Here is a 27857-nt window from a genome sequence, read left to right as displayed (position 1 = left end):
TAACAAACACACATACACTCCACCTGATAAAGACTGAACAAAAAGTTTATTTTTGACCATACAAATAAAACAAATATTGTTTAAAAAGTCAAGTTGTTCCCTTTTATTCCAGTGAAAATACTTGCTAAGAAAAGTAATTATTTTAAAAGGTATTCTAAAAAAAATGGAAAAAAATCCAAATAGGGTAACCAAGGAAGAAGAAAACAAATACGCTAATACACAGAAGTAGACACTGCAAAATTAACTTAAAACATCCATTATTAAGCATGCCCGATTTGGAGACCAGGAGAGGGAAAATAAATATTTGAAGTAGGCAGATTCCGCCATCGTTCCTTGACACTCACATTTTTCGTTTCTTTGAGGGAAAAGATCCATTCACATGAACACGAAATGGAAGTGCAAAGGTTGCTAAAGCAATATGCCATATTAAACGAAATGTATTACGGGCAACATATACCAAGAAAGATATTGGTTTAGCCGCTGTCCAAAAGTGTCCAATCTGAAATTTCAGAGACCATACCTAGCATTTCAAAATACAAAAAAAAACCACATTTAAAAAAAATACATTTTATCAGAAAAATCCATCGATACATTAGAAATAAAAAATGACTTGGCAATACATGTTATACACAGAATCCATTTGTTCCTATACTTTGGGCTTTAAAGCAGGATGTAACCGATGGGACAGTCCGATGACGCTAGACGAAAATAGTCCACAATGTGCTCTCTCACAGCTGCACTCCAAGGATTTCTACAGCACCAACAGACAAAAGCAACCTGTGGGTTTTTTACTTCTCAAGGGACAAACTCTCGCACATCACTGTCAACTAGTCATGGGCCCAAAATGTGACAATTAGTTTGATTCATGTTTCCATTTTGTTTCATACATTCGGATGGCAGGAAACGGAAAGGAACAAAAATGCAATTGAAACGAAAGACAGGTGGGAGCGGGTACTGGCTCCAAGCTTGCTTTTTGGATTAATTGCCTGGGGCCTGGCAGGGCATGCAGCCGAGCACCAAGTAAGAAGTGCTTCTTATTTGGCATTCAGCTGTAGGTCCTGCTGGGCTCGGGAGCGTAGTCCCAAAGACTGCATCTGTAGGTCCAAAGTGCCTGGACTTACAAGTACAGGCTTCTCAGCCTACATGCCTGGGTCTGGCAGGGCCTGCAGCTGAGTAGAGTGCTCCTTACTTGACACTCAATTGTAGGTCCTGCTAGGCTCAGGAGCGTAGTCCCAAAGACTGCATCTGTAGGTCCAAAGTGCCTGGGCTTACAAGTACAGGCTTCTCAGCCTACATGCCTGGGCCTGCAGCCGAGCAAGAGCGCTCCTTACTTGGCACTCAACTGTAGGTCCTGCTAGGCTCGGGAGCGTAGTCCCAAAGACTGCACCCGTAGGTCCAAAGTGCCTGGGTTTATAAGTTCAAGCTTCTCGGCCTACATGTTTGGACCTGGCAGGGCCTGCAGCCGAGCAAGGAGCGCTCCTTACTTGACACTCAACTGTAGGTCCTGCTAGGCTCAGGAGCGTAGTCCCAAAGCCTGCACCCATAGGCACAAAGTGTAGTCCCAAAGCCTGCACCCATTGCATACAAGTGCAGGCTTCTCGGCCTACTCGCCTGGACCTGCCGGGGCCTGCAGCCAAGCAAGGAGCGCTCCTTGGCATTCAACTATAGGTCCTGCTAGGCTCAGGAGCGTAGTCCCAAAGCCTGCACCCATAGGCACAAAGTGTAGTCCCAAAGCCTGCACCCATTGCATACAAGTGCAGGCTTCTCGGCCTACTCGCCTGGACCTGCCGGGGCCTGCAGCCAAGCAAGGAGCGCTCCTTACTTGGCATTCAACTATAGGTCCTGCTAGGCTCAGGAGCGTAGTCCCAAAGCCTGCACCCATAAGCACAAAGTGCTTGGGCATACAAGTGCAGGCTTCTCGGCCTACTCGCCTGGACCTGGCAGGGCCTGCAGCCGAGCAAAAAGCACTCCTTACTTGGCACTCAACTGTAGGTCCTGCTAGGCCTCAGCCAATTGATCCGAATTGCAGGCTTGGAGCCGGTACCCGCTCCTGCCTGTCTTTCGTTTTGATAGCATTTTCGTTCCAGGAGGGACCCTTCTGTTTCGTGCCAGTCCTGGGTGCGTAGGTTCAAAAACGTGCACCCGTAGGCTCGGGCACTTTGGGCGTATAGGTGAAGTCCCCCCCCCCAAAACAGGTGAAAGAAAATAGCTCTTTCAGCCCCGAAAACAAAAAACTAAATCTGATGTCCCAATTTTGGAATGCACAGATGAAAATGGATTGGGGTCCCCTCTGAAAGCCGGGACACAAAACAGCACTCACCTGAAGGCCCTGCCAGGCCCCAGGCAATCGATCCGAATGGCAGGCTTGGAGCCGGTACCCACTCCCGTCTGTCTTTCGTTTCGATAGCATTTTTGTTCCAGGAGGGGCCTTTCTGTTTCATGCCAGACCTAGGTGTGTAGGTCCAAAGCCTGCACCCGTAGGCCCGGGCACTTTGGGCATATAGGTGAATCCTCCCCCCCAAAAAAACGGGTGGAAGAGAACAGATCTTTCAGCCCCGAAAACAAAAAACAAAATCTGATGTCCCAATTTTGGAAGGCTCAAATGAAAACGGATCGGGGTCCCCTCCAAAAGCCGGGAAACAAAACGGCACTCATCTGCAGGCCCTGCCAGGCCCCAGGCAATCGATCCAAATGGCTGGCTTGGAGCCGGTAACTGCTCCTGTCTGTCTTTCGTTTTGATAGCATTTTCGTTTTAGGAGGGGCCTTTCTGTTTCGTGCCAGACCTGGGTGCATAAGTCCAAAGCCTGCACCCATAGGCCCGGGCACATTGGATGTATAGGTGAAGTCGTCGTCGTCGTCCCCCCCCACCCCCAAAATGGATGAAAGAAAACAGACCTTTCAGCCCTGAAAACAAAAAACAAAATCTGATGTCCCAATTTTGGAAGGCTCAGAAGAAAACGGATCGTGGTCCCCTCCGAAAGCTGGGACACGAAATGGAGCAAGGTAAGTCCCGAATGCACATGACTACTGTCAGCTGGCCCTATTCTCCAAAATGTAGTCACCCGTATTCCAGCTTTTTCTGAAGACGTATTCCCTTAGAAAATCCTCGCAACCTCAAATCCTAAAGGGAAAATGTATTTGTTACTAGAATCTGCCCACATATGAATTCAAATCTGTCCCATGCGGTTGTGATCCAATTCTTAGAAGCAATAGTCACTCTGCTGAGATGTGTGCCATGATTTTTGGGAAAAAAATGACTCCAGGCATTTAAAGCTAGAAATGTCATGAACATTTGAGCTGACATTTTGGTTTGGTTATGTTACTCCCACTGAAATGACAAGAAAGATAAGCCGGCCTGGGAGGTTCAGATGATAGTTCTGTACGTGGAAACAACAGAGAAAGAGCTTATCTGACCACAGAAGTAATAAATACAGGTTCCAGACCTGGTTGATGGGTCCCAAATGGAGGCCAGTACAATCTCACACTGTCACACACCTTGAAGAAATAGGAAGACAATGCAGAAGCTCAGTGAAGGGCAGAAGCTCAAGGAATGAAAAAAAAACCCAGAATCAATTAGTGGCGATGTATTGTCGAAGGCTTTCATGGCCGGAATCACTGGGTTGTTGTAGGTTTTTTTGGGCTGTATGGCCATGTTCTAGAGGCATTCTCTCCTGATGTTTTGCCTGCATCTATGGCAAGCATCCTCAGAGGTAGTGAGGTCTGTTGAAACTAGGAAAATGGGTTTATATATCTGTGGAATGACCAGGGTGGGGCAAAGGACTCTTGTCTGTTGGAGCTAGGTGGATCTGGACCAAACTTGGCACAAATACTCAATATGCGCAAATGTGAATACTGGTGGAATCTGGGGAAAATAGACTTTGACATTTGGGAGATGTCGTTGCTGGGATTTATAGTTCACTACAATCAAAGAACATTGTGAACTCCACCAACGAGCAGATCCTTCTGCTCCTGTCTAAACCATGAAGCTTTGGTGCAGTTGTAAAGCGAAGGCGTTAGAAAATATGTTGTCAAAGGATCTCATGGCCAGAATCGTTGGGTTGCTGTGAGTCTTCCGGGCTGTATGGCCTTTGACAGTAGTGTAGACCAGTGTTTCTCAACCTGTGTAGACCAGTGTTTCTCAACCTGGGGCTCGGGACCCCTGAGAGGGTCGCGAAGGGGTGTCAGAGGGGTCGCCAAAGACCACCAGAAAACACAGTATTTTCTGATGGTCATGGGGATTCCATGTGGGAAGTTTGAACCAATTCTATCGTTGGTGGAGTTCAGAATGTTCTTTGATTGTAGTGAACTATAAATCCCAGCAACGACAACTCCCAAATGTCAAAGTCTATTTTCCTTAGACTCCACTCAATATGCACATTTGTGCATATTGAGTATTTGTGCCAAGTTTGGTCCAGATCCACCTAGCTCCAACAGACAAGAGTTCTTTGTCCCACCCTGGTCATTTCACAGATATATAAACCCAATTTTCCTAGTTCCAACAGACCTCACTACCTCTGAGGATGCTTGCCATAGATGCAGGTGAAACGTCAGGAGAGAATGCCTCTAGAACATGGCCATATAGCCCGGAAAAACCGACAACAACCTAGTGATTCCGGCCATGAAAGCCTTCGACAATATATTGCCACTAACACTGTTCAACAGAGAAAAAGTTTCGGGCTTGAAAATAGTTGTTCTTTTATGATTTTGGGGTGCTGAAAACGAAAACGACATTTAAAAATGTATATTGGCTCTAGTTTTTATGGTATAAGCAATCACGTGATCACGTATGGTTGAAAAAATGCATGTTGTGACTTACACTATGAAAGATTCTAGAATATTCTAGAAAGTTTGATGACGCAGTATTAGCCAGAAAGCCCTATATAAGGCCAGACTTTTGAACGGTGAGGGTCAGTCAGTTGAAGACTGAGACAGTATCGTTAAACATCGTTTTACATTGTTCTTTTTACTGTAGTGATGCCTCGCACGTGTGTAAATAAAGCACGATGGAAAAAAGATATCAAGGCCAATGGACTCCGTCCATGCTGTCAGACTACTGCTGGAGCATTGCAAGAGACAATCCTTTCCTTGAATACAAAAGAAAAGTCAAGAGAAGCAAACAGGATAGAAACTAAAGTCACGATTAAAGCGACATTCAAACTTTCAGACTTTTCAACTGCATTGGGCCTACTAATAGAGTTTCTTGCTGCACAAACATAAACAATAGACTAATTAAATAAATATTTCTCATGTATAAACTATTGGCAATATAATTTGACTAAAATTTTGTAAATATTCACGGTTTATATACATGCAGTAAGGTTAGGCGCATTATAATATTAACGAATTACCTATTGTGGAGAAAATTGAAATAGCTGTTGCATAAAAACCAGAGCCAATTAACACATTTAATTATTATATTTGAATTCAGCATGTTAAATTTATTAAGAAACGGCACATTTCGTTTCTATAACTGAGAAAAACTGAAAATTTGTAGAACAGTGTAATTGATTCAGATGGCAAGAACCCAAAAGGAAACCAAATTAGGGATTACTAAATTCTACCCCAATTCAACAGATAATAAATCTGAATCAGCACCCACCTGGATATGACAATGGGTAGGGATCTTATGATGAACACTTTACTAAAATTGTGGGCCTAGAAAAGTATATAAAGTACACTTACAAAGAGCTGGTTGTCATGCAAGCACAGGTAAAATCCAAACAGGACAAGGTCTTCTTAACTTTCCAAATAGGGATCCAAACACAGTTTGCCAAACAGGGAATTCCTGCAGTCTCAAAAATTTCCCCGATCCATCAAAACCAAAAAAGAGAGTACACTTTCAATGTCGATGAAGAAACGTGAAATATCCAAAATGGCCACTTCAAATAACATTGACGAAAAAAAGCGAATTCTTCTTCGACCATTAAGTTCCTTTTTGTCGTTTGCTTGAAGCAAGAACCTATCTCCTTATTGCAGGGGAGGAAAACAGCCGACTGGATTCATACCTTCAGGTTAAGGCCATGGGTAAACCAGGTTCAAGTTAGGCTTGAGTTCAGTTTCCAGAACCTCCCATATGGAGGAAGATCTCTCATCCCAAGATTTAGGATGGCTCGGGAGCACAGCGAAGAAATGGGAAGACTGTGGGGGTGGCAATCAAAAGGCAGGGCTCATCTGGAAAGAAAAGAGTTAGGTTCTTTTGCAGAGTGAAGGGCAAACTCAATGGCAGCAGCCACCACAGTGACTACTCAGGTGAGTGTGCTGGCTCTCGCCAAATTTCGTTCTTCTGCTGAGGATTTCGTAGGAGCAGTCATCCCCGCAGCAGCCAGACATGCTAGGTGAGGTATCGTCAATGTCAAACCTACCAAGTCAAGGAAGAAATACAGATTTAGGCCAAGTGAAGACCATTGATTTGAATTACAACAATCGAAAGACCGGGATTGTGGCGCAGCTGGCTGAGTGTCAGCTGAATTAAGATCACTCTGACCAAAAAGGTCACGAGTTCGAAGCCAGCCTGGGTTGGAGTGGGTTTCCAACCAATTATGTGTAGCCTGTTGTCAACCTTTGCAACCCGAAAGACAGTTGCATCTGTCAAATAGGAAAATAAGGTACCACCTTATTAGGTGTGGGGAGGCTAAATTAACTGATTTATGAGGCCATAAAGAAGACTTGCTGTGTATAACAAACACTCTCTTCCAACAACCTAAAAGACGGCTTTACACATGGACCTCACCAGACGGTCAACACCGAAACCAGATTGACTACATCCTTTGCAGCCGAAGGTGGCGGACATCCATCCATTCGGTGAAAACAAGACCTGGGGCTGACTGTAGCTCAGATCACGAACTTCTTATTGCCCAATTTAGAATAAAACTAAAGAGATCAGGGAAAATACACAGACCAGTTAGATATGATCTCACTAACATTCCTAGCGAATATACAGTGGAAGTGAAGAACAGATTTGAAGGACTAGATTTAGTAAACAGAGTCCCAGAAGAACTATGGACAGAAGTCCGAGACATTGTTCAGGAGGCGGCAAAAAAGTACGTCCCAAAGAAAAAGAAAACCAAGAAGGCAAAATGGTTGTCTGCTGAGACACTGGAAGTAGCCCAAGAAAGGAGGAAAGCAAAAGGAAACAGGGATAAGGGGAGATATGCCCAGTTAAATGCGCAATTCCAGAGGTTAGCCAGAAGAGATAAGGAACTATTTTTAAATAAGCAATGCACGGAAGTGGAAGAAGACAACAGAATAGGAAGGACAAGAGACCTCTTCCAGAAAATTAGAAACATTGGAGGTAAATTTCAGGCAAAAATTGGTATGATAAGAAACAAAGATGGCAGGGACCTAACAGAAGCTGAAGAGATCAAGAGAAGGTGGCGAGACTATACAGAAGATCTGTATAGGAAGGATAATAATATCGAGGATAGTTTTGACGGTGTGGTGAATGAATTAGAACCAGACATCCTGAGGAGTGAGGTTGAATGGGCCTTAAGAAGCATTGCTAACAACAAGGCAGCAGGAGACGACGGGATCCCAGCTGAACTGTTTAAAATCTTAAAAGATGATGCTGTCAAGGTGATGCATGCCATTTGCCAGCAAATATGGAAAACACAAGAATGGCCATCAGACTGGAAAAAATCAACTTATATCCCCATACCAAAAAAGGGAAATGCGAAAGACTGCTCCAACTTCCGTACAGTGGCCCTTATTTCTCATGCCAGTAAGGTAATGCTCAAGATTCTGCAAGGAAGACTCCAACAATACATGGAGCGAGAGTTGCCAGATGTTCAAGCTGGGTTTAGAAAAGGCAGAGGAACCAGAGACCAGATTGCCAATATCCGCTGGATAATGGAGAAAGGCAGGGAGTTTCAGGAAAACATCTACTTCTGCTTCATTGACTATTCTAAAGCCTTTGACTGTGTGGATCATAATAAATTGTGGCAAGTTCTTGGCGGGATGGGCATCCCAAGCCACCTTGTCTCTCTCCTGAGGAATCTGTACAAGGACAAAGTAGCAACAGTCAGAACTGACCACGGAAGAAGAGACTGGTTCAAGATTGGGAAAGGCGTACGGCAAGGCTGCATACTCTCACCCAACCTTTTTAACGTGTATGTAGAACACATCATGCGATGTGCGGGGCTTGATGAATGCAAAGCTGGGGTGAAAATTGCTGGAAGAAACATTAACAACCTCAGATATGCAGATGACACCACTCTGATGGCCGAAAGCGAGGAGGAGCTGAGGAGCCTTCTAATCAAGGTGAAAGAAGAAAGCGCAAAAGCCGGGTTGCAGCTAAACGTCAAAAAAACCAAGATTATGGCAACAAGAATGATTGACAACTGGAAAATAGAGGGAGAAACCGTGGAGGCCGTGACAGACTTTGTATTTCTAGGTGCAAAGATTACTGCAGATGCAGACTGTAGCCAGGAAATCAGAAGACGCTTACTTCTTGGGAGGAGAGCAATGTCCAATCTTGATAAAATAGTTAAGAGTAGAGACATCAGACTGGCAACAAAGATCCATTGCCTAGTCCAAGCCATGGTATTCCCTGTCGTCACCTACGGATGTGAGAGCTGGACCTTAGAGAAGGCTGAGCGAAGGAAGATCGATGCTTTTGAGCTGTGGTGTTGGAGGAAAGTGCTGAGAGTGCCTTGGACTGCGAGAAGATCCAACCAGTCCATCCTCCAGGAAATAAAGTCCGACTGCTCACTGGAGGGAAAGATACTAGAGACAAAGTTGAAGTACTCTGGCCACATCATGAGGAGACAGGAAAGCCTAGAGAAGACAATGATGCTGGGGAAAGTGGAAGGCAAAAGGAAGAGGGGCCGACCAAGGGCAAGATGGATGGATGGCATCCTTGAAGTGACCGGCCTGACCTTGAGGGAGCTGGGGGTGGTAACGGCCGACAGGGAGCTCTGGCGTGGGCTGGTCCATGAGGTCACGAAGAGTCGGAGACGACTGAACGAATGAACAACAACAACAAAGAAGACTCCAGCAAAGCACTCCAGCGGGGAAGATTAGAGAGATGGGCCCAAACTAACAAAATGAAGTTCAACAGTGACAAATGCAAGATACTCCACTTTGGCAGAAAAAATGAAATGCAAAGATACAGAATGGGTGACGCCTGGCTCGAGAGCAGTACGTGTGAAAAAGATCTTGGAGTCCTCGTGGATAACAAGTTAAACATGAGCCAACAATGTGATGTGGCGGCAAAAAAAGCCAATGGGATTTTGGCCTGCATCAATAGGAGCCTAGTGTCTAGATCTAAGGAAGTAATGCTATCCCTCTATTCCGCTTTGGTTAGACCACATCTGGAATATTGTGTCCAATTCTGGGCACCACAATTCAAGAGAGATATTGACAAGCTGGAATGTGTCCAGAGGAGAGCGACTAAAATGATAAAAGGTCTGGAGAACAAGCCCTATGAGGAGCGGCTTAAGGAACTGGGAATGTTTAGCCTGAAGAAGAGAAGGCTGAGAGGGGATATGATAGCCATGTATAAATATGTGGGAGGAAGCCACAGGGAGGAGGGAGCAAGCTTGTTTACTGCTTCCTTGGAGACTAGGACGCAGAACAAGGGCTTCAAACTACAAGAGAGGAGATTCCATCTGAACATGAGGAAGAACTTCCTGACTGTGAGAGCCGTTCAGCAGTGGAACTCTCTGCCTCGGAGTGTGGTGGAGGCTCCTTCTTTGGAAGCTTTTAAACAGAGGCTGGATGGCCATCTGTCAGGGGTGATTTGAATGCGATATTCCTGCTTCTTGGCAGGGGGTTGGACTGAATGGCCCATGAGGTCTCTTCCAACTCTTTGATTCTATGATTCTATTATCACTCTGACCAAAAAGGTCACGAGTTCGAAGCCAGCCTGGGTTGGAGTGGGTTTCCAACCAATTATGTGTAGCCTGTTGTCAACCTTTGCAACCCGAAAGACAGTTTCATCTGTCAAATAGGAAAATAAGGTACCACCTTAAAGTGTGGGGAGGCTAAATTAACTGATTTATGAGGTCATAAAGAAGTCTCCAGCAAAGCATTCCAGCGGGGAAGCATGCGGGGAATGCGGAAGTGCTTCATCAGCGTCGCAGATGGACGAGGAAAGCGGCCAGAAAAGGTTAAATCGCCTCTGTGTATGTCTGTATATGTTTGTATGTCAAAAATTGGCACTAAATGTTTGCCATATATGTGTACACTGTAATCCGCCCTGAGTCCCCTGCGGGGTGAGAAGGGCGGAATATAAAAGCTGTAAATAAATAAAATAAATAATAAGACAACCACAAAAGGAGTTATAAGCTTTACACATAACTTCAAACAAGGAATTTGTTCCGGCTCACCAAAAGAGTATTCCTACCACCCATGAAGCTCCCCAGACATCTTCAGACCCTCCCAATTGTTACTTTGCGTGTCTTAGTTTGTGGCGAGGAAAAGAATTAAGCCAAATTCTTACTGTAAAGCTTCTCTGAAGAACTGGTAGGCCCCATGGTTGTGTTTAAATACTGTTAGCATGACTTTCTTCATCTGTGTGCTGAGAAAATCAGGGAGAGGATAAGGTCAAAAGAGATAGAGGCAAAACTGAACACAGCTCCTTGCTAGAAGACCAATTTTTTTTTTGTCGTGTCAGGAGTGACTTGAGAAACTGCAAGTCGCTTCTGGTGTGAGAGAATTGGTTGTCTGCAAGGACGTTGCCCAGGGGACGCCTGGATGATTTGATGTTTTTATCATCCTTGTGGGAGGTTTCTCTCATGTCCCCGCATGAGGAGCTGGAGCTGATAAAGGGAGCTCATCCGCCTCTTCCCGGATTCGAACCTACGACCTTTCGGTCTTCAGTCCTGCCAGCACAGGGTTTCAACCCACTGCGCCACCGGGGGCTCTAGAACAGTGTTTCTCAACCTGGGAGTCGGGACCCCTGAGGGGGTTGCGAAGGGGTGTCAGAGGGGTCACCAAAGACCATCAGAAAACACAGTATTTTCTGATGGTCATGGGGATTCCATATGGGAAGTTTGAGCCAATTCTATCGTTGGTGGAGTTCAGAATGTTCTTTGATTGTAATGAACTATAAATCCCAGAAACTGCAACTCCCCAAAGGTCTATTTTCCCCAGTCTCCACCGGTGTTCACATTTGCGCATATTGAGTATTTGTGCCAAGTTTGGTCCAGATCCACCATTGCGTGAGTCCACAGTGCTCACTGGATATAGGTGAACTACAACTCCCAAACTCAAGGTCAATACCCACCAAACCCTTCCAATGTTTTCCATTGGTCATGGGAGTTCTGTATGGCAAATTAGGTTCAAATCCATCGTTGGTGGAGTTCAGAACGCTCTTTGATTGTAGGTGAACTATAAATCCCAGCAACTACAACTCCCAAATTACAAAACCAATCCTCCCCCAACCCCATGTGGGTGCACTGGGTACTGGTGCCCAGTTTGGTCCAGTGAATGAAAATACATCTTGCATATCTGATATTTACATTATGATTTATAACAGTAGTAAAATGACTGTTATGAAGTAGCAACAAAAACAATGTTATGGTTGGGGGTCACCACAACATGAGGGACTGCATTAAGGGGTCACGGCATTAGGAAGGCTGAGAAACACTGCTCTAGAAGACCAATGATTTAGAAGAATTCCCAATTATCAGTTAGGAGCGGATTGCCATCTCTCTCACACCGGGCAAGCTACAGATTGCAACTTCTGACAAAAGTAAAAAGAAGGGTTGTACAATACGGAGAGTATGAACAACTTACCCATTTGCCACAAGCTGAAGTATCTGTATAAGAAATTTGCCCAAGCCTTTCCTTCTCACTTTGTTTTCCAGCTGCACTTCGTAACTGGGGGAGAGCAAGAGAGAGGTCGGTAGAGAAAGGAGTGTCAACCCCAAAATGCATATTGTTTCAAACTTGAAATCTCTAGAACAGTGGTTCTCAATCTGCTGGGATTTCTGGGAGTTGAAGGCCAAAACATCTGGGGACCCATAGATTGAGAACCACTATTCGAGAGCTTAGTGTTTTGATTTGCACTGCAACATTCCAGTCTTGCACGTTTCTTCAATTCATTATTTTCTGCAGCCTCAACCAATCTCTATCCAGGATCTTACATAATCAGCTTTCAAACCCTTATTATCAGGGCTATGAAACAGACAGTGCTCTAGATGCTGATAAGTCTTTCCCATCATTTCTCACCCAACAGAGGCTATATTTATTTGTCGTGTCAGGACAACCAGTCAAATTTTATTACATTTCTAACAGAACAAAGTAAACAGACAAAATACAAAATTTGTGAGTTTGGCAGTTGATTAAATGTCCTTTGACCAGTATCTTGCCACTTGGAGTGCCTCTGGTGTTGCTGCAAGAAGGTCCTCCATTGTGCATGTGGCAGGGCTGAGGTTGCATTGCAGCAGGTGGTCAGTGGTTTGCTCCTCTCCACATTCGCATGTCGAAGATTCCACTTTGTAGCCCCATTTCTGAATGTTGGCTCTGCATCTCGTGGTGCCAGAGCGCAGTCTGTTCGGCGTCTCCCAAGTTGCCCAGTCTTCTGTGTGCCCAGAGGGGAGTATCAGCCATTAATTGAGGTTCTGGGTTTGAGCCTGCCACTTTTGGACTCTCACTTGCTGAAGTGTTCCAGCGAGTGTATCTGTAGATCTTAGAAAACTATGTCATGATTTAAGTCATTGACATGCTGGCTGATACCCAAACAGGGGATGAATCATAGAATCATAGAATCAAAGAGTTGGAAGAGACCTCATGGGCCATCCAGTCCAACCCCCTGCCAAGAAGCAGGAATATTGCATTCAAATCACCCCTGACAAATGGCCATCCAGCCTCTGCTTAAAAGCTTCCAAAGAAGGAGCCTCCACCACACTCTGGGGCAGAGAGTTCCACTGCTGAACGGCTCTCACAATCAGGAAGTTCTTCCTAATGTTCAGATGGAATCTCCTCTCTTGTAGTTTGAAGCCATTGTTCCGTGTCCTAGTCTCCAAGGAAGCAGAAAACAAGCTTGCTCCCTCCTCCCTGTGGCTTCCTCTCACATATTTATACACGGCTATCATATCTCCTCTCAGCCTTCTCTTCTTCAGGCTAAACATGCCCAGTTCCCTAAGCCGCTCCACATAGGGCTTGTTCTCCAGACCCTTGATCATTTGAGTCGCCCTCCTCTGGACACATTCCAGCTTGTCAATATCTCTCTTGAATTGTGGTGCCCAGAATTGGACACAATATTCCAGGTGTGGTCTAACCAAAGCAGAATAGAGGGGTAGCATTACTTCCTTAGATCTAGACACTATGCTCCTATTGATGCAGGCCAAAATCCCATTGGCTTTTTTTGCTGCCACATCACATTGTTGGCTCATGTTTAACTTGTTGTCCACGAGGACTCCAAGATCTTTTTCACACGTACTGCTCTCGAGCCAGGCATCCCCCATTCTGTCTCTTTGCATTTCGTTTTTCCTGCCAAAGTGGAGTATCTTGCATTTGTCACTGTTGAACTTCATTTTGTTAGTTTTGGCCCATCTCTCTAATCTGTCAAGATCGTTTTGAATCCTGCTCCTGTCCTCTGGACTATTGGCTATCCCTCCCAATTTGGTGTCATCTGCAAACTTGATGATCCTGCCTTCTAGCCCTTCATCTAAGTCATTAATAAAGATGTTGAACTGGAGATGTCTCTGCCTTGGTCCTTTATTGGCTGCTACTTCACGGCGGATGTCAGGTGGTGCAATACCAGCTAAGCAGTGTAATTTCTCCAGTGGTGTAGGGCGCAGACACCCTGTGATAATGCGGCATGTCTCATTAAGAGCCACATCCACTGTTTTAGTGTGGTGAGATGTGTTCCACACTGGGCATGCTTACTCAGCAACAGAGTAGCACAGCGTAAGGGCAGATGTCTTCACTGTGTCTGGTTGTGATCCCCAGGTTGTGCCAGTCAGCTTTCGTATGATATTGTTTCTAGCACCCACTTTTTGCTTGATGTTCAGGCAGTGCTTCTTGTAGGTAAGAGCACGGTCCAGAGTGACTCCCAGGTATTTGGGTGCGCTGCAATGCTCCAGTGGGATTCCTTCTCAGGTCATCCTCAGAGCTCGGGATGCTTGTCTGTTCTTAAGGTGAAAGGCACATGTCTGTGTTTTGGATGGGTTGGGGATCAGCTGGTTTTCCCTGTAGTAGGCAGTAAGAGCACCTAGAGCTTCAGAAAGCTTCTGTTCTACCATCTCAAAGCTCCCTACTTGAGCAGTAATGGCACAATCATCAGCATAGATGAAACTTTCTGTCCCTTCTGGCAGTGGCTGGTCATTTGTGTAAATGTTGAACATGGATGGAGCAAGCATGCTCCCCTGAGGCAGGCCGTTCTTCTGTTTCCGCCATCTGCTTCTCTGGCCCTGGAACTCAACAAAAAAGCTCCTGTTTTGTAGCAGGTTCCCTAAGAGGCGGGTGAGGTGGTCGTCCTTTGTGATACATTTTTCTCAGGAGGAAGCGGTGGTTGACAGTATCATAGGCTGCTGACAGGTCTATGAAGACAGCTCCTGTGATCTGCTGCCTTTCAAAGCCATCTTATATGTGCTGAGTCAGGTTCAACACTTGCGATGTGCAGCTTTTGCCTTTTCTGAAGCCAGCTTGCTGTGGGATCAGACATGGGTCTATTTTTTGCCTTGTTGGAAAACTATTACAGGCTCCACAACGAAGACCCATTTAGTGAGCAGACCCTTCAGGCAGCGCAGAGCATTGTGTCCTCCATCTCTGAAGCCAAGAAAGAACAGTGGATCAAGTTGATCACAGAGGTCAACATGGGCAGGAGCAGCCAGAAAGCGTGGAGGCTGCTGAGACGGTTGAGCAACAACCCCTCACAAACTAATACCCATGCCAACATAAAGGCAGATCAGATTGCACACCAACTCTTGAAGAATGGGAAACCCAACTTTGCCACCAAAGTAGAAAAGAAACCAATAGCCAGACAACCAGAGATTGAGAACAACAACCTTCATGAACCCTTTACATCTACAGAATTGGACATGGCTCTCAATAAATGTAAAAATGCAAAGCAGTTGGCCTGGATGATCTACGGAAAGAACAGATCAAGAACTTTGGTCCAAAAGCAAGGCGCTGGCTGCTGGAGCTGATGAACAACTGCACTGCATCCTGTCAGATCCCCAAAATCTGGAGGAAAGCAAGAGTCATTGCCATCTTGAAGCCAGGCAAAGACTGCAATGACCCAAAAAGCTACAGACCAATCTCCCTGTTGTGCCACCTCTACAAAGTTCTGGAGAAACTTATTTTGCATAGAATTACAGAAAAAAAAACAGAGGCTGATGTTCAGCCTCTGTTGTATAGAGAGCCTACACTATACAATGTTCCCTCCCTTATTGCAGAACTGGGATATGGATGACTTTTCAAAGGTTTTGAAATGTAACCCTCATCTTTAGGCTGAGGGTCATATACTCCTCAACAAATGACTATGCACACAAACATTTGTAATGCTACCCCTCTATTCTGCTCTGGTTAGACCACACCTGGAATATTGTGTCCAATTCTGGGCACCACAATTCAAGAGAGATATTGACAAGCTGGAATGTGTCCAGAGGAGGGCGACTAAAATGATCAAGGGTCTGGAGAACAAGCCCTATGAGGAGCGGCTAAAGGAGCTGGGCATGTTTAGCCTGAAGAAGAGAAGGCTGAGAGGAGACATGATAGCCATGTATAAATATGTGAGAGGAAGCCACAGGGAGGAGGGAGCAAGCTTGTTTTCTGCTTCCTTGGAGACTAGGACGCAATGGAAGAATGGCTTCAAACTACAAGAGAGGAGATTCCATCTGAACATGAGGAAGAACTTCCTGACTGTGAGAGCCGTTCAGCAGTGGAACTCTCTGCCCCGGAGTGTGGTGGAGGCTCCTTCTTTGGAAGCTTTTAAACAGGGGCTGGATGGCCATCTGTCAGGGGTGATCTGAATGCAATATTCCTGCTTCTTGGCAGAATGGGGTTGGACTGGATGGCCCATGAGGTCTCTTCCAACTCTTTGATTCTATGATTCTATTTTTGGCAGGTCCAAGCTGTGTCTGCATTATTCAGTGATCTATCAGGCATTTCCTATTTCAAAATTTAATTCTGTTACTGCTCACATGGGCACACATGCTAGGAAAAAAAGGGGAGGCACATTAGCATTTCAAGTAAAAAGACATACCAATAAAGTACCTCGTCCCCACATTCCACATCAAAACGGAAGTGTGAGAAAGCCACAGGAAGGGAGCCATCTTCCAGAGCTATCAGGTACCAAGCACGGTCATCTGTCATCTCATCCCGTTTCTCCCGGTCCTTCCAGCCCCATTCACTCTGCTCATACCTTCAAGGGTAAGAAAACAAAAAAGGAGAAAAAACTAAATTACAAACCCTTTCCTTGAGGAAGAGGTTAGCTGAGCAAAGGAAATTCCCATCATTGTAATTGGTTTAGAAACAAACCCTTCTTCCTCCCAACTATAAGCAGCATTTCTCAACAATATCATAAAAGGACCCAACTTTACAACTGTTAAGGAGGGTGGAAAGCTATTCTAGATATGTTGTACTACACAGAACACACAAATTTGCAGTATATTCTGCTAGCCATCCACACACTCCCCACCGAGAGTTGTCAAAAGTAGCTTGCTATTACTAAGAGGAGGGTGATTTTGCAGCAGCCTTCAACTATAGGCATACATATACACAGCACAGGAACCTGGCTTATAGAAAGACAGACCACTAATCCATCCAGCTTGATATCTGAACCTTGGTTAACAACATATCTGAACCAAGGTTACAACAACATCTGTTATAGAACTCCAGTATGCTGATGACAATGTCGTCTGCGCACATTCAGAAGAAGATCTACAAGCCACTCTAAATACCTTCGCAGGAGCATACGAGCTCAACCTGTCATTGAACATAGAGAAAACCAAAGTGCTGTTCCAGCAGACACCAGCCAACCCCTCTCCAATGCCAGAAATACAGCTTAATGGTGTAACAATCGAAAATGTTGACCATTTCCACTACCTTGGCAGCCACCTCTCCATAAAAGCCAACATCGACACCAAAATACAACACCGCCTGAGCTCTGCGAGTGCAGCATTTTTCCTAATGAAGCAGAGAGTGTTTGAGGACCGAGGCATTCGTAGGGATATCAAGGTGTTTGTTTATAAAGCTATTTGTCCTCCCAACCCTGCTATACGCCTGCGAGACGTGGATTGTCTACAGATGTCAACACTGACACTGAAATACAACACCGCCTGAGCTCTGCGAGTGCAGCATTTTTCCGATTGAAGCAGAGTGTTTGAGGACCGGGACATCTGTATGGTTACCAAGGTGCTTGTTTATAAAGCTATTGTCCTCCCAACCCTGCTCTATGCCTGCAAAACGTGGACAGTCTACAAACATCACATGCAACTTCTGGAATGATTCCATCAGCACTGCCTCCAGAAAATCCTGCAAATCTATTGTGAAGATAGACGGACAAACGTCAGCGTGCTGGAAGAAGCAAAGACCACCAGCACTGAAGCAATGGTCCTCCGCCATCAGCTCCGCTGGACCGGCCACATTGTCCGGATGCCTGACCACCGTCTCCCAAAGCAGTTGCTCTACTCCGAACTCAAGAATGGAAAACGGAATGTTGGAGGGCAAGAAAAGAGATTTATAGATGGGCTCAAAGCCAACCTTAAAAACTCTGGCATAGACACTGAGAACTGGGAATCCCTGGCCCTTGAGCGCTCCAACTGGAGGTCAGCTGTGACCAGCAGTGCTGTAGGATTTGAAGAGGCACGAATGGAGGGCGAAAGAGAGAAACGTGCCAAGAGGAAGGCGCGTCAAGCCAACCCCGACCGAGACCGCCTTCCACCTGGAAACCAATGCCCTCACTGGGGGAGAAAATGCAGATCAAGAATAGGGCTCCACAGTCACCTATGGACCCACCAGAACACTGATCCCGGAAGACTATCCTACTCGGCCAACGAGGGATTGCCTAAGTAAGTAAGCAAAGTAAGTAAGGTATCTGAACTTAATGCAGGCCATTGTTCAGGATCTCAGGACAATAGTTTCCCAGCTCCCCGTCCTTTTCATCTGGAGATGACAAGGACTAGACCTGGGCTGTGTTCACAAAACATGTCCCATGTCAGTGATTCCCAAGCTTTGGTCCTCCAGATATTTTAGGCTTCAGAATTCCTGACTGTTGAGTAAGTCAGCTGGAGCTTCTGAGAATTGCAAGTCCAAAACAACAAAGTTTGGGAATCACTGCTTTTGAGGAAGACCTTTCTTCTCATCCTGCTCACACCTGTTGCAAAAAGCTCCCAGTATCTCCCATTATCCTTGAGCATCCCTTAGGAACTTACAACGTTTGCATGTTTGTTTTGGTGAGTTCAAAAGCCCAGTCGAGGGTGGCTGGGTCCAAGCTGGATACGCGTTTACACTCGATGGAAACATTTAATCTGCAACGAGACAAGAGGATAGACGGGCAGGATGTTAAGACTGTAATTCACTGGACCTGGATTGAGAGTCAGGAGATGACAATTTGTATCAGGGGACAGTAGCATATGATTTAGAGTGTGCAAAGTACGAACTCAAAAACTTGTAAATCATTCACAATAAGAGAAAAGAAGCTAGAGCAGCGTTTCTAAACCTGGGGGTCGGGACCACTGTGGAGGTCACGAGGGGGTTTCAGAGGGGTCGCCAAATACCATCAGAAAACACATATTTCTGATAGCTTTAGCAGAGGAGGTTGAAGATCTCTCTGCCTATCCTTCTCGTCCTTTTTGGAAGCATTTTCTGTTGGTCACAGGGGTTCTGTGTGGGAAGTTTGGCCCAATTCTATCATTGGAACGGTTTAGAATGCTTTTTGCTTGTAAGCGAACTATAAATCCCAGAAACTACAACTCCCAAATGTCAAGGTCTATTTTCCCCCAAACCCCACCAGTGTTCACATTTGAGCATATGGAGTATTCATGCCAAGTGTGGTTCAGATCCATCATTGTTTAAGTCCACAGTGTTCTCTGGAGGTAGGTGAACTACAACCCCAAAACTCAAAGTCAATGCCAACCAAATGCTTCCAGTATTTTCTGTTGGTCATGGGAGTTCTGTGTGCCAAGCTGGGTTCAATTCCATCGTTGCTGGAGTTCAGAATGCTCTGACTGTAGGTGAACTACAATGGCTGCTCTGGCCAGAGCGAAGACAGAGGGGAGCAGAGACACTTCCATCTTGTATTGTCGAAGGCTTTCATGGCCGGAATCACTGGGTTGTTGTAGGTTTTTCCGGGCTATACAGCCATGTTCTAGAAGCATTTTCTCCTGACGTTTCGCCTGCATCTATAGCAAGCATCCTCAGAGGTAGTGAGGTCTGTTGGAAGTAGGAAAATGGGTTTATATATCTGTGGAATGACGAGGGTGGGACAAAGGACTCTTGTCTACTGCAGCTAGGTGTGAATGTTTCAACTAACCACCTTGATTAGCATATAATGGCCTGACAGTGCCTGGGGGGAAACTTTTGTTGAGAGTGATTTGATGTGCCTGATTGTTTACTCTCTGTTGTAATTTTAGAGTTTTTTTTTAATACTGGTAGCCAGATTTTGTTCATTTTCATGGTTTCTTCCTTTCTGTCCACATGCTTCTGGATTTCAATGGCTTCTCTGTGTAGTCTGACATGGTGGTTGTGAGAGTGGTCCAGCACTTCTGGAAGAAACCATGAAAATGAACAAAATCTGGCTACCAGTATTTAAAAAAACTCAAAAATTACAACAGCAAAAAAACAGAGAGTAAACCATCAGGTACACCAAATCACTCTCAACAAAAGATTTCCCCCAGGCACTTCCAAGCCATTCAATGCTAATCAAGGTGGTCAGTTGAAACATTCACACCTAGCTGCAGCAGACAAAAGTCCTTTGTCCCACCCTGGTCATTCCACAGATATATAAACCCATTTTCCTACTTCCAACAGACCTCACTACCTCTGAGGATGCTTGCCATAGATGCAGGTAAAATGTCAGGAGAAAATGCCTCTAGAACATGGCCATATAGCCCGGAAAAACCTACAACAACCCATTTCCATCTTGTCTTCTGCCTATATCATCAATTGGGAGGCCCCTCCCCCCTATGGCACCAATGGCTGCTGTGGCCAGAGAGAAGACAGAGGGGAGCAGAAGACACTTCCATCTTGTCTTTACTAATAATATAATATAGTATATTGTATATACATATAATATTTATATTATAATGTAATACAAGATAATACTAGTAATAATAATAATACAATATTATAATTATAATTATATTTTTACATTACATGTAATATTACTAATAATATTACAGTATCATGGTATAGTGCAATATTGTAATTTATAATACTGATATTGTACTTTGCTAATAATATAATATATTGTATGAAAATATATATTGTAAGCCGCTCTGAGTCCCCTTCGGGGTGAGAAGGACGGCATACAAATGCAGTAAACAAACAAACAAACAAACAAACAAAAAATCCCAGCAACAACTCCCAAATGTCAAGGTCTATTTCCCCCAAATTCCATCAGTGTTCACATTTGGGAATATTGTGTATTCGTGCCAAGCTTGGTCCAGATCCATCACTATTTGACTTTAACCATGCTCTCTGGATGAAGGCGAATTACAACTTCAAAATGCAAGGTCAATGCCCACCAAACTCTTCCAGTATTTTCGGTTGGTCATGGGAGTTCTGTGTGCCAAGTTTGGTTCATTTCCATTGTTGGTGGAGTTCTGAATGCTCTTTGATTGTAGGTGGACTATAAATCCCAGCAACTACAACTCCGAAATGACAAAATCAATTCCCACCCCACCAGTGTTCAAATTTGGGTGTATCGGGTACTTGTGCCAAATTTGGTCTAGTGAATGAAAATACATCCTGTATATCAGATATTTACATTACCATCCATAACAGTAGCAAAATTGCGGTTATGAAGTAGCAACGATAATGTTATGGTTGGGGGTCACCACAACATTGGGAACTCTATTAAGGGGTCACCGCATTAAGAAGGTTGAGAACCACTGAGCTAGAGGGTTAAGACTCAAGCCAGGATTCCAATTCTTTTGCAGAATTTTTACTCACCCATTTCTGTCATATTTCTTGAAAACTGGAAAGGCTTCTAAGGGGTCTCCCAACTATGGAAAAGAAAAGACAGTTACTAGAGTAAGGAAAAGATTGGTGCCTCAAAAGCAGTCGGGCAAAGACCACTGGTACAATGCTGTAGTGGGAGTATTGCGCAATCGCGTCCGCCATTAACGAATCGATTCGTAATTGTTTCGTATTTGTTTCGTAATTTCCGAAATTTCGTAAATATCAAACTTTTTTAAAGAAAAAAATCAGAATTCTTTTAAATAACGAAACGCAAAAACCCCCTAAAAACGAATCGAGTTTAGAAACAAATTTTTCCGTGGTTGGACAGCCCTAGTAGTTTCACTTTCCAAGCCACTGACCTCGGAATCATTTTCATTACCATCAGGGAGAAATACATTTTCAGTAGCATCAGGAAATACAATCAGAGAATCAGGTTCAGGTTCAGCAATCAGAGAATCAGGTTCAGGTTCACACGCAGGCTGAACCCCAACAATTGTAAGTTTTGTCGAAGGCTTTCATGGCCGGAATCACTGGGTTGTTGTAGGTTTTTCCGGGCTATATGGCCATGTTTTTGCCTTCAGAACATGGCCATATAGCCCGGAAAAACCTACAACAACCCAATTGTAAGTTTTTCAGACAATTAACAATTTGCTTAGGAAAGAATTTTTAATTGCTATCCAGTTACTTGTTTATAATACAGTTGCGCTTTAAGACTTTGATTTGTTTTTATAATATTTTAATGTAATGTTTAGATTAATCTATCTAAATCTCTGGCCATAACGCATAAAAAGTTAATACTGTCTCTCCAAGAAGTGGAGGAAAAAGAGGGAACGGGACCTACTTTATTTGCAGCTTCCACCTTGGCACAGACGGCATCCATGGCTGCCCTCTCTTCCAACCGCTTCTGTTTCTTCTCCTTGCCTTTACTCGACTTCCTCTGAAACAAGAAGTTAAGATTTTTAAGGTATACCCCTCGAGAGTAAAAAATGGCATAGATCTATACCAGTGGTTCCCAACCTTTTTTTGACCAGGGACCACTCCCCAACATTAGTAGAATCATAGAGTTGGAATAGACCTCATGGGCCATCCAGTCCAACCCCATTCTGCCAAGAAGTAGGAAGATTGCAATCAAAGCACCCCTGACAGATGGCCAGCCAGCCTCTGTTTAAAAGCTTCCAAAGAAGGAGCCTCTACCACACTCCGGGGCAGAGAGTTCCACTGCTGAACAGCTCTTACAGTCAGGAAATTCTTCCTCATGTTCAGATAGAATCTCCTTTTTTTCCTGTTGTTTGAAGCCATTGTTCCATTGCGTTCTAATCTCCAGAGAAGCAGAAAACAAGCTTGCTCCCTCCTCCCTGTGGCTTCCTTTCACATATTTATACATAGCTATCATATCTCCTTTCAGCCCTCTCTTCTTCAGGCTAAACATGCCCAGCTCCTTAAGCTGCTCCTCATAGGGCTTGTTCTCCAGACCCCTGATCATTTCAGTCGCCCTCCTCTGGACACATTCCAGCTTGTCAATATCTCTCTTGAATTGTACACAATATTCCAGGTGTGGTCTAACCAAAGCGGAATAGAGCATGGGGAGCATGACTTCCCTAGATCTAGACACTATGCTCCTATTAATGCAGGCCAAAATCCCATTGGCTTTTTTTGCCGCCACATCACATTGTTGGCTCACGTTTAACTTGTTGTCCACAAGGACTCCAAGATCTTTTTCACACATACTGCTCTCGAGCCAGGTCTCCCCCATTCTGTATCTTTGCATTTTGTTTTTCCTGCCAAAGTGGAGTATCTTGCATTTGTCACTGTTAAACTTCATTTTGTCTCTACAATCCAAGAGCACTCTGTACTCCACCAGTGATGGAACTGAACCAAACTTGGCACACAGAACTCCCATGACCAACAGAAATATGGAAGGGTTTGGTGGGCATTGACCTTGTTTTGGAGTTGTAGTTCACCTACCTCCAGAGAGCACTGTGGACTCAATGATGGACTTGGCATGGATGCTCAGTATGCCCAAATTTGAAAACTGATGGAGTTTGAGGAAAATAGACCTTGACATTTGGGAGTTGTAGTTTCTGGGATTTATAGTTCACCTACAACCAAAGAGCATTCTGAACCCCACCAATGATAGAATTGGGCCAAACTTCCCACACTGGACGCCCATGACCAACAGAAAATACTTAAGGCCATCCAATCCAACTTCCCTCATCAGGGCAAGAAAATGTAACCAAAGCCCTCCTGACAAATAGCCATCCAGTCATAGATATAGATATGATTCACACAGATATAGTATCATAGATTTGAAAGGGACCCTTAAAGAAGGACAATGATATCTTGCATGTTTCAGGGTGGGCAAACCAGACACTGTCCACATCAACACTGACAAAGAAACAGCAAGAAATGCTGTTTCCCCACAAGCAGAAAGAAATTACATATATTAGAAACCAACATTTTCTCATTATTTTATTTTTCAGATCAATAGACTGGGCCACATTAAACATTAAAGCAATAACAGTAAAATGAAGTTTTGAGAACAGTGGAGACTAAAGTCCCAGAAGAACAGAATCTATAGAATTATAGATTCGGAGGAGACCACACAAGCCATTTAGTCCAACCCCGTCATGCAGGAAAAGCACAATCAAAGCACTAGTGACAGATGACCATTCGGCCTCTGTTTAAAAGCCTACAAGGAAGGAGCCTCCACTGGACTCTGAGGCAGTGAGTTTCACTGTTGAACAGCTCTTACAATCAGGTACTTTTTCCTAATGTTAAAAGTGGAATCTCTTTCCTGTAATTTGAACCCACTGTTCCGAGTTCTAGTCTCCAGCTCCCTGCTTAAAGAAGCTAAAATCCTGGAAGAAAAGAATCCAGCCCTCTTTTCTACAGTGCGTTTTCCCCTCCTGCCTTGCTGCGAGCCAAGAAAAATCCAAGGTTTGCTTTGGAAGCTCTGTAAAGTTTTGCCAGGCGGGTGAGTCAGTGAATACCAGCGGTTCAGAGCCAAAATCATGCATTTAACCTCGATGCAACCCTTCCACTGGCACTAAAGTTCAAACAAGGACAAACCTCCTACCTCGCGCACACAACACATGTGCGGTTGGCTAGGAAGTAAATTCAGAGTCTAAGCATAGCAGGGGAAAAACGAGGAAGGAAGCGTGGCAGACAGTGACCTACACAAACAGATGGGAGAAAGCACTGCTCCTGCACACATATACACACAAAAACACACCAAAGAACATAGACTGCACAGCAAAGCACATAGACTGCACATATATGATAACTTCAGCTCACGTGCATGTACGACAACAAATATATTGCGTTGTGGGAGTTTTCCGGGCTGTATGGCCATGTTCCAGAAGCATTCTCTCCTGACTAGGAAAATTGGATTTATATATTTGTGGGATGTCCAGGGTGGGAGAAAGAACTCTTGTCTGTTGGAGGTAGGTGTGAATGTTTCAATTGGCCACCTTGATTAGCATTTAATGGCCTGGCAATTTCAAGATCTGGCTTCTTACTGATAGGGGAATCCTTTGTTGGGGGTGATAAGCTGGCCCTGATTGTTTCTTGTCTGGAATTCCTCTGTTTTTGAGTGTTGTTTTTTACTTACTATTATGATTTTAGAGTTTTTTTTAATATTGGTAGCCAGATTTCGTTCATTTTCATGGTTTCTTCCTTTTAAAAAAAATCATTTTATATACATGCAGCCAGCAGTTTGTCCTTATGTTCGGTTTTTATGTTTTATATATATTGTTTATATGCTTTGATGTTTTATACTTTAATATTATGTTGTTTGTTTCATTGTAATTTTGTATTTTTTCTTTTGTATTGTAATCTGTTGTTTGGGCTTGGCCACATGTGAGCTGCTCCAAGTCCCCATTGGGGGAGATGGTGGCAGGGTATAAACAAAGATTATTATTATTAGGTTCTTGCGGGTTTTTTCGGGCTATAGGGCCATGTTCTAGAGGCATTTCTCCTGACGTTTCGCCTGCATCTATGGCAAGCATCCTCAGAGGTAGTGAGGTCTGTTGGAATTAGGACAATGGGTTTATATATCTGTGGAATGGCTGGGGTGGGGCAAAGAGCTCTTCTCTGCTGGAGCTAGGTGTGAATGTTTCAACTGACCACCTTCATTAGCATTTGCATTATTTGCATAATAATAATAATAATTTGCATTATTTGCATAATTAGCATTAGCATTTCATTAGCAGGCCTCAAATGCTAATGAAGGTGGTCAGTTGAAACATTCACACCTAGCTCCAGCAGAGAAGAGCTCTTTGCCCCATCCCAGCCATTCCACAGATATATAAACCATTGTCCTAATTCCAACAGACCTCACTACCTCTGAGGATGCTTGCCATAGATGCAGGCGAAACGTCAGGAGAAATGCCTCTAGAACATGGCCATATAGCCCGAAAAAACCCACAAGAACCTAGTGATTCCAGCCATGAAAGCCTTCGACATTATTATTATTATTATTATTATTATTATTTGAAATTGACCACACGCTTGTGGATTTCAGTGGCTTCTCTGTGTTGTCTGACACGGTAGTTGTTAGAGCGGTTCAGCATTTCTGTGTTCTCAAATCATATGCTGTCCCCAGGTTGGTTCACTAAGAAGCCAGACCTGGAAACTTTGTTGCCAGCGTGATGTCTCTACTCTTCACTATTTTATCAAGATTGGTCATTACTCTCCTCCCAAGAAGTAAGTGTCTTCTGATTTCCTGGCTGCAGTCTGCATCTGCAGTCATCTTTGCGCCTAGAAATACAAAGTCTGTCACAGCCTCCATGTTTTCTCCCTCTGTTTACCAGTTATCAATCAGTCTAGTTGCCATAATCTTGGTTTTTTTATGTTTAAGTGCAACTCAGCTTTTGCACTTTCTTCTTTCACCTTGATTAGAAGGCTCCTCGGCTCCTCCTTGCTTTCGGCCATCAAAGTGGTATCATCCGCATATCACCTGGGAAGGAATCCCACTGGAGCATTGCAGCGCACCCAAATACCTGGGAGTCACTCTGGACTGTGCTCTGACCTACAAGAAGCATTGCCTGAACATCAAGCAAAAAGTGGATCCTAGAAACAATATCATACGAAAGCTGACTGGCACAACCTGGGGTTTACAACCAGATACAGTGAAGACATCTGCCCTTGCACTGTGCTACTCCGCTGCTGAGTATGCATGCCCAGTGTGGAACACATCTCACCACACTAAAACAGTGGATGTGGCTCTGAATGAGACATGCCGCATTATCACGGGGTGTCTGCGCCCTACACCACTGGAGAAATTACACTGTCTAGCCGGTATCGCACCACCTGACATCCGCCAGGAAGTAGCAGCCAATAGTGAAAGGACCAAGGCAGAGACATCTCCAGCTCATCCCTTGTTTGGGTATCAGCCAGCACGTCAACGACTTAAATCCAGACATAGTTTTCTAAGATCTACAGAGACACTCGCTGGAACGCCCCAGCAAGCGAGAGTCCAAAAGTGGCAGGCTCAAACCCAGAACCTCAACCAATGGCTGATACCAAATGAGAGACTCCCCTCTGGGCACACAGAAGACTGGGTGACTTGGAAGGCCTTGGCCTTTGTAAGCCGCGTCGAGTCCTTCGGGAGATGCTAGTGGGGTACAAATAAAGTTAATAATCATAATAATAGTGTATTGTTTATTGCTTGTTGTTATATTGCTTCAATTGTTTTTAATTTGCCTTGGGTTTTGTATTCTTATGTTGTGGGTTGAGGCCTTGGCCTTTGTAAGCCGCATCGAGTCCTTCGGAAGATGCTAGCGGGGAACAAATAAAGTTAATAATAATAATAATAATTCCTAGCAGCCTCAGGTCCCTTCCTTTTCCCCCTCAGCCGTTTAATCTGCAATGTCAGCAATAAAAAGGGCTTCTTTTCTTATGTCAGTAGAAAAAAAGGAAGAACAAAGCATGCACAAGAAGTGGAAAAAGGGAGAAATCACTAAAGAAGAATTCAAACAAATAGCCAAACTCCTGTCCAAAACACCTGGAAGGCCCAAGTTGGCCCAGGCCTGTCCCTATTCCCATTTCCAAGACCTGCCTTTCCACTGTCCTTCTTTTCTTATGTCAGTAGAAAAAAGGAAGAACAAAGCATGCACAAGAAGTGGAAAAGGGGAGAAATCACCAAAGAAGAATTCAAACAAATAGCCAACTCCTATCCAAAACACCTGGAAGGCCCAAGTTGGCCCAGGCCTGTTCCTATTCCCATTTCCAAGGCCTGCCTTTCCACTGTCCTCCTTTAAGGCTCCTCCATTTACCTCACATTTCCGCCCCGCCCCAAACCGAGAAGCCTGGGCCTTACTTACTCCCATGGCGATGGCGACCAAAAGGCCCCCCGTCTCCTCAAGTGATCCCTCAGATCCCTACTGCGCCTGCGCGGGCGTCCAGACGGCGCACAACCCAACAGCACCTGACGCACCAGCGTGGAGGTAAGGAAACATGTCAATCTAGAAGGGGGCGTGCCTGCGCATGCGCGGCAGGGGAAAAGGGCGGGAGGGAGGGGAAGGAGGCTGGCTGAGGCGCATGCTCAGAGCGAGTGGCTGAGGCTTCGAATGCTTCAGGGAAAGCGACGGTTAAATGGAGGCGGGAAAATGGTGAGGCTAGTGCGCATGCGCAGTTGCTTTTATATTGTTTTGACGCTCTTTTGTGTTTTGTTTTATCTTTGATGGCAAAATATGCCCTTTGTTTTATTTTATCTTGGTGGCAAGGCATAAAAAACATGCTACTTTACTCACTTACCATGGCTCAAGGCAGAAATATAGTTTGGT

At 44.5% G+C, this 27857-nt stretch overlaps 1 protein-coding gene across 3 annotated transcripts; it reads right to left on the bottom strand.

Moving 5' to 3' along the window:
* Positions 1-27: 27 nt before the first annotated feature.
* NAA40 (N-alpha-acetyltransferase 40, NatD catalytic subunit) lies at positions 28-27543 on the bottom strand. 3 transcript variants are annotated; one of them, XR_010910392.1, is made up of 9 exons: positions 27396-27543; positions 21914-22009; positions 21064-21116; positions 18324-18419; positions 16154-16312; positions 11737-11820; positions 10439-10516; positions 5683-6358; positions 28-520 (listed from the first exon to the last, which is right to left on the bottom strand). XR_010910392.1 is itself a non-coding variant. In XM_067472477.1 (8 exons), the coding sequence occupies exons 1-8, from the start codon at positions 27399-27401 to the stop codon at positions 6217-6219; spliced, it is 714 nt and encodes a 237-aa protein (XP_067328578.1). In that variant the 5' UTR covers positions 27402-27543; the 3' UTR covers positions 5330-6216. The 3 variants fall into 3 exon arrangements, 1 of the variants encoding a protein (XP_067328578.1); XR_010910391.1 differs by lacking the exon at positions 28-520 and adding an exon at positions 2535-3495; XM_067472477.1 differs by lacking the exon at positions 28-520 and having other exon boundaries at positions 5330-6358.
* Positions 27544-27857: the final 314 nt, after the last annotated feature.

The sequence above is a fragment of the Anolis sagrei genome, chromosome 12 (assembly GCF_037176765.1).
Source record: "Anolis sagrei isolate rAnoSag1 chromosome 12, rAnoSag1.mat, whole genome shotgun sequence".
Taxonomy (NCBI): domain Eukaryota; kingdom Metazoa; phylum Chordata; class Lepidosauria; order Squamata; family Dactyloidae; genus Anolis; species Anolis sagrei.
This window is presented reverse-complemented; position numbering and strand designations above follow the sequence as displayed.